Source organism: Abrus precatorius, unplaced genomic scaffold, assembly GCF_003935025.1.
Source record: "Abrus precatorius isolate BTA unplaced genomic scaffold, Abrus_2018 Scaffold4, whole genome shotgun sequence".
In the NCBI taxonomy this organism is placed as follows: Eukaryota; Viridiplantae; Streptophyta; class Magnoliopsida; order Fabales; family Fabaceae; genus Abrus; species Abrus precatorius.
The window spans coordinates 17,624,951-17,637,947 of NW_020874384.1; the positions used below are offsets into that span (position 1 = coordinate 17,624,951).

At 29.6% G+C, this 12,997-nt stretch overlaps 1 protein-coding gene across 1 annotated transcript; it reads right to left on the minus strand.

Moving 5' to 3' along the window:
* Window positions 1-656: 656 nt before the first annotated feature.
* LOC113866028 (histidine kinase 5) lies at window positions 657-5,830 on the minus strand. Its single transcript, XM_027500913.1, has 14 exons — window positions 5,120-5,830; window positions 4,827-4,883; window positions 4,398-4,625; window positions 4,217-4,310; window positions 3,920-4,126; window positions 3,587-3,729; window positions 3,343-3,392; window positions 3,049-3,159; window positions 2,831-2,976; window positions 2,570-2,673; window positions 1,953-2,474; window positions 1,674-1,889; window positions 1,052-1,216; window positions 657-779 (listed from the first exon to the last, which is right to left on the minus strand). Exons 1-14 carry the CDS (start codon window positions 5,828-5,830, stop codon window positions 657-659), a joined length of 2,877 nt encoding a protein of 958 aa, XP_027356714.1.
* Between the last annotated feature and the right edge of the window lie 7,167 nt (window positions 5,831-12,997).

Genomic DNA, 12,997 nt, shown 5'->3' on the forward strand with positions numbered 1-12,997 from the left:
TACTGAAAAATGTAATGTTCTCTCATGACTTTTGACCTATGGTATAGTTAAGGAAATTCACGGGTAAATCAATTAAAATAGATAAATTCAGTTTTATTTTATCATATTTTTTGTTAAACTCAAACCAAACTAACTCTATATAAAGCAAGTTAGTTTGGCTCAATTCATTAATTTTGTTATATATTATTTTTTGCCTTTTTTTGTCTATTAGTTTGTTATATTTAAAAAGTTAGAGACTTCCAGTTAATTAATTGATTTTTATATCCATCTTTTTACCAAAAATGATGTCACGTTTTGTAAATACGCAAAAATTAAATAAATTAAAAATGAGATTTTATTTGGTTGATTCGAATAATTATTTATATTTAATCGAACCACGTTGTATATTGCATACATGTAAAATAGAGAGAGATGAAATGCCTTGAGGGAAATACATTTACATTAATCCCAGGCTCTTAGCTACTAATTATTATTAGAAGATGGTCCAGCACTCCCTTTAGAAATGTTAAAAATTTTAGGGAGATGAAAAAGAATATTGTAGATCTATACAATTGAAGGTAGACACAAACGAATAGAGAAAACACGATTCATTCATTACAAAACTTTCCTAGGCTCATATATATTCTTTTATACAAGCAGAAATTTACAGGAATGTGTCACCTAAGATATTGTTCGAGACATTCTTTCAATCTTTGGAAAGTCACAGGTTTTGACACAAACGAGTCCATACCATTTGCAAAACACTCTTCAGCACTCTCTGACAAAGCATTTGCTGTCAGCTGCATCAATATGAGATACAAGACAATGATCATTTACTTCTCAAAGATTACATTTGTAGAAGAGAAACACTGTTCCAATACACGTCAGTTACTTGCTAACATATTTATTTAGTTTAGTGTGTTTCGTTTCGCGTTCAAGTGCACATGCATTTACATTTACTTCAACGCTTTTAGATGTAACATCTGTCTTAGATTCATGTTTAGAGATTTTTTAAAGTGTTTCTAGACACACACTGAATAGAGGGGAAAAACAAAGACTAATTACTCACCGCGACAATGGGGATCCGCTTTGGAGATGGTACATAACATTCATAATCTTGATCTGGTGCACTTTGCTCAATTCCAGCATTTCTTGCAGCATCCCAAGTGCCCATTTCCTCGAAAGATCGAATCAGTTTTGTTGCTTGAAGACCATTCATAACTGGCATGCAGACATCCTGTAAAGTGCAAGTGCAAATGATTAGTACAAGTATAAAAATAAAATGCATGTACTGGCCCAAAAATTGTAATCATTTACATCAATTAGCAGCACTGCTTGCAATTTTTAGCGCATTTTAATATATTCAAACTTTTCATTAACAGTGTAAAACCAGGTTCCCATTCTCAATCACAAGAAAAACTAAAGGTAGCATTTCCAATCAGCATGCAAGATAGTGAATTTTTTGCATTACCAATAGGACAATGGAAGATCCACAAAACTACAGGTTCTACACACATGAATGGTGTAACAAACATATCTTTGGAACTCTCTTGCATGCAGCACAATTGTGAAGAGATTAAATAGTATGTGAATTTTAGAAGAAAGCAACAATCAAGATAATTTCAGAACATGAACAGGCATTGATGCATAGAGCGAAAGTGTCGAAACATATATTCGGAGGTTGCAGAAATTACCATCAGAATCAGGTCATAATTGCGGCGTTGAACTGCACGTACTGCTTCCACTCCATTATTCACAACATCTATGCTATGACCTAACTGTTTCATCATTGATTGTGTCACCATGACATTAATCTTGTTATCTTCAACAAGAAGGATCCTAGGATTTAATGTGGATTTGGTTACTTCCAATGTTCCATTGCTCGTAAAGGATTGGCTAGCTGTATTTGCCTCCACTTGGCATGTTTGAAGGGGTTCACTTGTCTTCGTAGCTACATCCATTTCTCCATTTGCTACCACAGGTTCAGAAGATTCTGCACTACCATTCAGGGACCAAGCATGAGCCTTATCTTGATGCTGTTCAACTCTGCTGAATAAAGTTTCCTTCTTTGTTTCTGGGCTGTGACCAGATGAACTAGCCGATTCAGACATCTGTGGAGCATCAATCACTGAAGATGCATCATCAACTGAACATGTTCCTTTTGACATTATATCATTAGAGAGGAATGAGTATAAACTCTCTGAAAACCCACTAAGTTTATGTGAGCTTAAGTAGCCAATTTTGTGAGGTAATAACTTTTGTGTCCTGCTGGTTCCATTAGAGGAGAAAAGAGAGCCCAAGGTACGTGGCTGGAATTGGAAGAAACCCTCTATTGTACCATCACATGCAGCATCATTGTTCTCCACATCTGAGAGCTCATCAGGGTCATCAGAATTATCACAAGCGATTGAAACCTTGCATGGGAGTATGAAAGTGAAGGTAGAACCATGGTGCTCTTTGCTAGACACTGTTAGGCGACCCCCCATTAACTCAACCTATTCCAAGTGCAAAGATATGTTGTCAATTTAGGAATTTAATAAAACAAATGAAATATCAATTTCACCAAAAGATGAGAGGTAAAAAAAGTTACCAATTGTTTGCATATTGCTAGTCCAAGCCCTGTGCCACCATATTTTCGAGCATGGTCTGCACTGACTTGCATGTATCTTTTAAATAAAGTTGGTATAGCATTTTCTGTCACGTTATAACATGAAAAATATCCATCTGATGAAGACTTTCTCTTTAAGAAAAATCAATATCAAACTTGTGATTATAAAATAGAATTTTAAGACATAGAAGAATAGAGACTAGGCTTGTGATGAATAAAAGTTAAGGTTAACTAACTATGTACCTGGTATTCCAATGCCTGTGTCATATACATCACAACGTATCCAAACTGTTGTTTCAGCTGAATGAGGTTGCTCCTCAGTGTCTCCGTTCATTGAGCATTCGCTTTTAACCGGGGATCTACATTCATCATTGAATGCATGGTTTTGGCTAGGAAGTTCATCATGTTTTTGACCATCAAGTATATTTTGATCACTGCCACTTTGAGGTGTTGAGAGATACTTCTCTTCCTTCACTTCATCCACTGAAACAGTTGCTTTTGCAAAAGTTGGCTCTGGCACAACATAAAGGTTAATCCCAACCTTGCCTTCATGGGTAAACTTGATGGCATTGCTGCAAGATATTAGCAGAAGTGTAAAGCAACATAAATATATTCAATATAGAATTTTTCTTTTCCTATTATATTTCTAATATTATGCGCAAGTACAGAACAGAGCATTGAATAAATGGAAATTAGAAATTAGATTATGCCCATGACAAACAAAAATGAGAGTCATTCCAATCAAAGCTTGTTACCTGATTAAATTTGTGAGAATTTGTCGAATCCTTAAAACATCACCAATGACCTGCAATTTTGTTTGAAGCAGATGAAGTGCAAATTAGTTAGCACCAATCAGATGAAATGAAATCATGCTGTGTGTTTCAAAGTCAGCCCGAGTGACACATCATAACTTTTAGATTTATGCTGCTCACAGCCCCTAAGTAGAACTGGGGTGTATGTTGAATCAATGCCAAATAATTGACAGCATTGAACTGTCACACAAGTCCTCACCTCAATAGGTACACCATCTGCCACATGTCCTTCTAAAGTTAATATTTTCTGCAATGATGCTGCAGCTGTCTGGAGTACATGTTTCACCACTTCTCTTGGCCGGAATTTGGTAGTTTCCAACTTCATAACTCCTACAGAGAAAGGATTTTGGGTGGTGGGAAGAAATTCAAACATTAGCACCTATATTAAAGCACTTTTTTTGTATTAATTAAAAACTTCCATATTGCTCTCTAAATTATTAAAATTACTCTTATATATTTTTTTCAGATTTATATATCAACAATTCAACTATAAGACATGGAACATGGAAAGATTTCCAACCTGACTCAACCTTGGAAAGATCAAGTATGTCATTTATAAGTTGTAGAACCAAGTCTCCAGAAGATAGCATGACATCCAATAGCTGTCTTTGCTCCCGATCAAGTCTTGTGGTGGAAAGAATTTCAGCCATGCTAACAACCCCAGATAGTGGGGACCTTATCTCATGAGACATTGTTGCTAGCATTTGTTTTGCTCGCATAGTTTCCTCTATCAAAAGGAACAGAGAACATAATAAGATTTTTGTTGCTGCAAGTAAATTTGATAAAGGAAATTTGACTGAGTGATTGAATTTTGAACCTGTAATGTGAATGGTTTTATTCAGTTCTGTTTCCTTGGCTTTCTGAACAGCAATCTCTTCCCGAATCTTTGCCATCCTTTCTCTTTTTCTCACCTTCATTTTTCAAGAAATATAAATATCATCTTTGCATGCACAAGAATGCAAGTGCAAGTTCAAAATCAATAACAAATTAACAATTACCTGATCTGTTACATCCATTCCCATGTAGTTTATTCCAATTGTTTCCCCTGCCTTACTAAAGACAGGTTCTACATATATCAAGAATGTCTTTGACCCAAATAGTTCTGTCTCAAAAGTGATTTCCCTTTTTGCAGGCAATCCTTTTTCCAAAACTTCTCTCTTAAAATCTTGAGATTCCCTAACTCCAGATCCCGTGAATATTTCAACGTCAGTTTTTCCTATGATGTCCTGAAAAGGATGAATAAGTTGAAGAGTTAAGATATTTCACTTTCAGCATGCTTAAAACTCTTTTGTGAAAGAACTAAAAAAGAGGAAACAAATTTGTTCCCGAGTCTTCAGTACCTGTTGATAGAAAATCTTAGAATGAAATAAACTGATGCAACATTAATCACATAACCTTTCAACAAGAGCTTCAACAGCAATCATTACCTCCTCTTGTAAACTTGGAAAATGATTATAGATAAAGCGATAGCGCAGCTCTTTGTCCTGGAAGAAAAATATCAAAAGAATCAAGCACTTGCATTCCTTATTATAGCAAACAGAAGCCTAACATAAAGCAATCAAGTAGCCACTGGCTCCTACTTGCTCTTTACTACTTAGACTATTGAAATACTCAAAAGCAATCAACATCCCAGAACAATTTTAAGTCAAATAATATGCTATGTTTCATTCTATAAGTTATTTGAGATACAAAAATAAACTCAATATACTCACTGATATACCTGATGGCCAATAACAACAGGTGCATTTTGGAGTATAAAATGTAAGAAATTATCTGCCCTCTTCAGAATCTGGGAGAGTTCTTCCACAGGCGAGGACTGTCTCTCAATGTTTGTTATACTTTCATGTAACTTCTCTTCAAGTATTTGTTCTCTATGGACACTTGCTTCTAGCTGCTTTTCTAAATGAAGTGCTCGCTGTTTCCAATATATGACAGTATCATACTCAGCATCAATCTCAATTTTCTTGTTTTGAACCACAACATCACTTTTCCTAGACGGCACATCTTGCCATATATCATCATAAATATCATCCAATATAGAAACCGGGCGTTTATCACCTCCATATCTTTCTTCCTCGAATCGATGCTCTTCCAATATCTCCAATTTCCTAAGCTCAACATCCTGCCTTTGCTGGCTTAGGTTGTCAAGTTCTTCTCTTAGTAGGCGCGCGACATTGGCCTGCTTATACTCCCAGTGTTTCATAAGATATGCCAATTGAGAAGACCCCTTTTCTGTGAAATTTGTAAGCTCCATAAGACGCTTGAAATCAACTATAGTTGGCTCATCTATGATTGTAACCTCCTCCAACATATCTTGGTCTCTCCCAGGCTTTTCTATATTAAACTGCTTTCCAACATCAGTTCCAATATCCTCAGGCCACATTGAAGGGAGGACTTCAATGTCCATATCCTCTATGCAGTCATTCTCCATCTCACAGACCATGAAAGTACACTGATTACATCCAATCTTTTCTATACCATACGACTTTTGATTTCAATTTCATCATACTACAATAGCATCTCAAAAAGTACTGATTCAAGTTTTAACTGATAGAAGACAAAGCACTATGCCCTGCTGCAATATGTTAGACAGAAGATTAGTCTCGCATAATTGGAATAAAGATAGAACAATAGAATTAAGTTTACAATAAAGAGAAATTAAATTGAAATAAAAGGAATCAATATTAACTAACTCTAAGCTTAAAAAAAAGAATCATTTACATTTTGGCAAAGACAAATCCGATCTAAGAAGTCCCAACTAAGTAACTCCTAAATAGAATTCGAAGTAGCCAGGACTAGGAACTTGACCAAAAGTCACTAACCGAAGAAGTTCAAAGATAAATATCATAAGAGAAACATGATACATTATTTTCTGAAATTGGGAATTTTGTTTAACAGAACTTGAATGAAAAGCTTACAATCAAGCTCAACCCAGACGGATGAAAATTTCAGGCTGACCATGTCCTAAAGGCTTTCCCTGTAGATAGGATTTTGAGAAGAATCTCTTCCACTGTGAAGTTAAATGCATTACAAAATACTCAGCTTGATCACTAGAGAAGAAAGAAGCAGTTAGCGTATATATAGAGAGGACAACATGTGTTCATAAATATGTGAGGTATAAAGAAACAAACTTTAGTCAATTTTTTTGCAGAAAAAAGAAACCCAGGTAGGTAAGTGCATTAGGAGGTCAAAAATGATAAGAAATGTATTGGGATTTCTTTGTTTCTTTCCAGTGTCTTATTATGAGGCAACAACGTTATTGTTATTACCTGTTTTTTTATTTCCTCTCCAAAAGCAAAGTCTCAGGTGTTAATTAAACAATCATATAGAACTATATCTTATGATGTCGTTGCTCTCTCTCTCTCTCTCTCTCTCTCTCTCTCTCTCTAAAAAAGGGATTCAACCAATCATGAAATTGTAGAGAGAGAAAATGGATGTCGAATGGGACATGGGAGTTTTTTGAATTCAGAGGAAGCCATTGCTGTTCCCCGCCCTTTGGTGAGTGACGTAGGTGGTGCTAGTGTGGCGCGTGATTCCACGCTCCCCTTGGGCTTACCAAAGCAACTCACATGACAGATCCATGGTGATAACTGGTTTACTTCACCATGCATGAACTTAGACGTGTAACGATGAAGCGTGGATTCATAGCATAAACATTAAACGTGCTTCACTATTCATAATAATTTTTTTGGCCTCGTATTATCTCTCTTTTAAAATGATATAATTTTCTTTTCTTTTTTATCTTGTATATTTATTTTTAAAATAAAATTTATTTTAATTTATTTATACAATACATACTTAAAAAAACTAATTATGTGATTAATTAACTAATAATGAAACAAATTTATTACTTTAAGTATTATTGCTTTTATTCTCACGTTAAAAATTCCTTTTGTTTAGCATATTTACGTGTGTGTAGTAGTTTCCTTTAATTTTCTTCCAGCTTCGTCTTCTTGAATCATTGACTTAAAATTCATGGATAGAGTGGTTAAGCACAAGAATTGCTTAAATGGGTGGGATCTAATCATCCAAGATAATCATCGTTTTCGTACATGTCTTAATTATACGACAATTATATCAATGTCACGAATAAGCATTAGTTAAGAATCAATTAAAGGTTCAGTCTAAAAAGTTAATCATTGGCTTAATTTAATGAATAATGATCACTTATGGCTTAGACCAGGATTAAGGAATAGTTAGCATGTGTTGTCTATTTAAAAAATATATATTATATATGGAGAGCTAACAGCTCCTGAAGCATTGTGATTGCTTTGGACAGCATCCTTAATAAGCGGATTAGTTTATAAAGATTTTTTGTTTTTGGTTAACGTGACGCGTAAAGACCCTTTCAGCTTTCCTTGAGTGTTCTAGACGTTCTTATGCAGTGTATCATGTATATCTAGAGCAATAAATTAAATAAAAAATTTATATAAAGTAATCTTTAGTATTATAAATTTTAATTAATTTGTATTGTTTTAATTATTGAAATTATCAAACTCAGGATTGGAATTTTATTTTTATTTTATTTGTCATTTAAGATTATAGTAAACAGATTAAGAAAAATAATTAGCTTTTACTTATGCTAAACATTTTTATAATTTTTAATATATCATTTTTCTCTTTTTTATTTTTTTTATTTTTTTACAAGAGTGTAACTTATTTGTGTACTATTTTATAATTTTAAAATGACATAAAATAATAAATAAATCGAAGTATAATATGTGACAAACATGAAGTTATTGATTGTGCCAAAAAGAAAAAAGTGTTCACATTTTGAAGATGTCATGTAATATGACAAAATTTAAATATTTAAATAACAAAATTATTTAATAAAAACAACTAATAAATTGATTAAAATCTCATCAATTATTTTTCAGCTAAATGTTACCGTATTAATAGTGTTAATAGCAACAATAGTAATGATAACTATAAGGTATCTGTGGTGGTAAAGAGTTGTTGACAATAATAATAATAATAATAATAATAATAATGATAATAATAATAATAATGCATGTATTTGATTCACTCGTGCATGTATTGATTGGTTGAAGGGAAAAGTTGACAAATAGCTCTACATTATCCATTCAGCAATTTGCTCTTGTACTTTTTATTTGATGTAAATTGTAATACAATCAAAATACATGCACGAGTGTCTCATTGCCCTTAAATTGATTTTTGCATTCATTAAATGGTTCATGAATAATCATGCCTCGTTGGATACCAAGGAAGATCAATGAAAGTGTACACACGTGTATTTGTATAGTGATTAATTAAGATTTTAATTACACGTTAATATGCATATATTACATTAGTAATGACGATAGAATAGAATTTATGAAATTACATTTTTTGCCTTTTCTTTTCAAATAAAAAACCATTTATTATAAATATTTAATCAATAAAGATGAGGCTTTTGGTATATTTTATATAATCTTATTTTACTTAATTTTTACCATTAAATATCTAAATATAACCTGGGGCAAGAGCTAAATCTATGTGCAGAATATATGCTAGCTGTTTGGCATACCAAGTAAAATAAAATTTTCCCACCAACAAGTAAATTTATTGATAATCGAATTATTTAATAACACTGTCTTTAAACAATTGTGTGTGTGTTTTCATTTTTTCTGGTTCATAAACAATTGAGTTGACATGGTTACAATTTGCTGCTATTACAAATTACAATGAAGCCACATTCCCAACTCAATTCACAGAGACAGACAAAGTAATGCCAAAATAAGCAGAAGCACAATCCAGAAATCCCGGGCATTAAACATACATCATCATGTAATCTTTGGAAGCATTTGTGGCTCAAACAGCTTATTGACAAAATCAAAATATGTAAACTTGGCCCCATATTCTAAATTACTACAATTTCCTCTTAAAAGTGATATTCATAATTATACCACTGCTCATCATTTTGTCATTATGTAATCAAGTTGAATTCACCCATCCAATTTGTCTCCACATTTACTACGTCAAAAAATAAATCAATTACTTAACTATAATTTGAATTCATTGTTACCGATAAAACTAGTCACTTTCCAGTAATACATGTTTAATGTGCATAATAAGATTTTTTGAAAATATAATATAATTAAGTATTTAATAAGTGTATTATTTTAAGTGATGTTAAGGAGTATATATAACTAAGTTGCAAAAATATATAGAAGTTATAAGCTTTTTTTTTTTTTTTTAGATTATTCTTTTGACATAGTGACTTGTAAATCTCGATAGTTTATATAATATGTAATTTATCTTATTATTTTTTATTATAAATATTAAAAAATTATTTCATTTAAAAAACAACCTATATATATATATATGGTTAGCTACCTAACACCTAGATCGAGGGTTTATGTCAAATTAATAATAAGAATATTTTGGTGCCACAAAAATTGTTGGATATATATAGTGGAAAACACCACTCCGGTTTTTCCTTCTATGAACTAGAAAAATTCCCCTTATCCTAACCTTTGTGCCTGAAAACGCATATAATTGATTAGACTGATTTGTATCTATCGTTGTCAAGCTTATCAAAATGTTAATGTCATTGTCAGTTTTTTTTTTTTTTTTTATATTCTCTAAAAGGCCAATATATACAATATACGTATAGTAGCAGCAACTTGAGGCTAATGATTTCCCACATAAATGAACTTAATTAACCATGCTTTGAGTTTAATAACCTTCCAATTGGCTTTCTGAAAGAATCTAGATAGAGAGGAATTGAATTTTTTACATTAAATAACAAAAACTTATAAAATTAAAAATTTAATGCAAATAAAAATGAATAACATAAACATAATAAAATACTCTTTCTGATCTTTTTTATAAAAAATAAAAGATTAAATCATTAAAATTAAAGAAAGTAATTAAGTCAGTTATGTTTTTTATAAATATAAATTTTATTTTAAAAATATATATGATATTAAATAATATAATTAGTAATTTGTATATTTAATTATACTAATAAAAAAAATATAAAAAAATTTAATAATTAATGTATCTTAAATCTATCATTTATTTTTTATAATAAAAAAATTATTTTATTTTTTATAAAAAAGATCAAATAGAATAATATATAGATGATAATAAAGGAGCAATGTACACAATAAATTTATCTTAATTCAAATATAACGTGTAATTTACATGTAGTTCTCAAACATGTACTTGAGATTTTATTCATTTCACATGGAATGTCTTGCAAGAATCCAACTAATTAATCACTATTATTATTAATTTAAATAGAGTATACAAGACTATTGATCACTGTTAATCACATCTGGGCCATTGAGCCCAATAATCTCATATTTAGCCTCACAAAGTGTCCAATTAGCATGAAATATCAGGCTACTACAGTTTAAAAATAGGTACCCAAAACTTTTTTGCGTCTAATTTGGGTGGCTTTTCTGAATTTCAGATTTCTAATTTCAGGATAGGGCCTTTAGAAGTTAAGCTGGCCTTCAAGTTTCTAATTTTTGAAGCAATTCGAACAAAACTAACCTACTAAATTAGGTAGAGTGATTGAGAACCTGTTGTTTAATTAAAAGGTATAAATAATTTGAAAACATTATAAAAATGTGTGTCAATAATAGTTAAGGATTTTTAAATCTAGGAATAGAAAGAGAAAAGGACCTTATTATGAGCAAAAAGTTAAGAATTTAGTAATTTTGCTTTTGGATTTTGGTCTTTGAATTTTGCTAGGATGTGATACGGATCTAATGCGGGAATGGATTTTGAAATTTATTAATATAAATAAAATGAAATGTTTACATTAATTAAAATAAAAAATTTTACATTATCAATGAAATTATCAATTCATTGTTAGTATAAAAAAATTTACATGTTAATAATTAATTAAAATAAATCATAATTATTATAAGATTAAATAATTCTTATAAATATGATAATTCACGGTGACAATATAAGTATTTTTCACATTATCGATATATTTAGGTTACTTTTTTTTTAGTGCTTATCTTATAAAACAAGAAGATCTGATTAAGAAATATAGTAAAGCATGTGACAAAATTTTGACGTATTACTTTCCCATATCAATTCCTATATAATAAAAGTGTCGTCATAAACATTATTTTTAAATATTAGTTAAGAAAATAATAAATAATATTTTTTACGATTTTTCATGTTAAAAATATAAGACAACGTGTTAATAGAAAAAAAATATAAATTTTTAGTTACTTTTCAATAAAAATATAATGTTTCAATCAGCGTCGTAAACTATATTAAAATGAGTGAGTATTCATTTATTTTTTTAATTTATGAATATTATTACTTCAATACTTAATTTTATAAAAATATTTTTAATATTTGTTTAAAAATATTATTTTTTTATTACTGTATTATACATAAGGAATAAAAATAACTAAAATATACTACGTACCGAAGTAACAACTAATCATAAACTGACAAGTCATTGACAATCATTAATTTTTATAATAATTACTTTAAATTTATATCTATGATAATTTTTAATTAATTAATACTGTAAAATTTTTTATGATAACAGTGTATCAATACTAAAATAATTAACATTTATAATTAAAATAAGTTTTATGGTTTGATTCGCCCAGTACATAGATAATTTGGTGGTGAAGTTACCCTTATTTATTTTGTCTACGTTCGTAAACCATGTCAAGCTCATTTAATTCATATTTCATAACATCAATACTGTCGATGCTTAAATTTGAATATTTATTCTTAATATATATATATATATATTCAGTAACACATTTTTTACATTAAGTATATTATATTTTTATTGCCTCTTAGATTTACTTCAAAAATAACTTTTTTTCACCTACTATGCTTAATAATTTTTTATAAATAATTATTTTTTGTTAATTCAAACTCTTCAATGATTATAAAAATATATAAATTTTAAATTATTTAATATTTCATTAAATAATTTTATTTTAATATATAATATTTTTTAAATACAAATAAATGACTACTATAAAATTATATATTATAAATATTTAATTTGTTTACAAGTTTATTTGCATTTTTGTTGATATATATATACTATTTTACACGATTAAACAGTTAAATTGATAAAAATCAATGTCTATTAAAAAGATTAAAATAAAAAAATAAATAAGACTTGCTCCTAAAATAAGTAGACCCTTCTCTACTTTAAATATTATTATTACACAAAATTAATTTTAAAGACATGATATTACAATTGCATGACTTAATTTAATTAATTTCCCCTTTAATTTATGTTCATTTAATAATTAAAATATTTTTATTAACAGTAAAGAATTTATTATTGTATATTTTCTTAAATTATGTTATTTGACCTTTATTGAAAACATTTGTATGTTTTACTTGTATTTTATATTTTTACTGGAAACTTACTAATATGTTTACAAGCAGTAAAATAAATACACTTCAAATAGTAGTGCGCGAAAAGAAAACAAGGATCTTGTTTATTTAAAAAAAATGGTTTTGATTTTAATTATAAAAACAACAAACTGTTTTTTGTATTTTAAAAAATATGTTAAAAATCAGTGTTTTTTTAATTATTTCATGTACAAATTTTTTAAAATTAAAACAATGTAAATTTTTATAGTTAAAA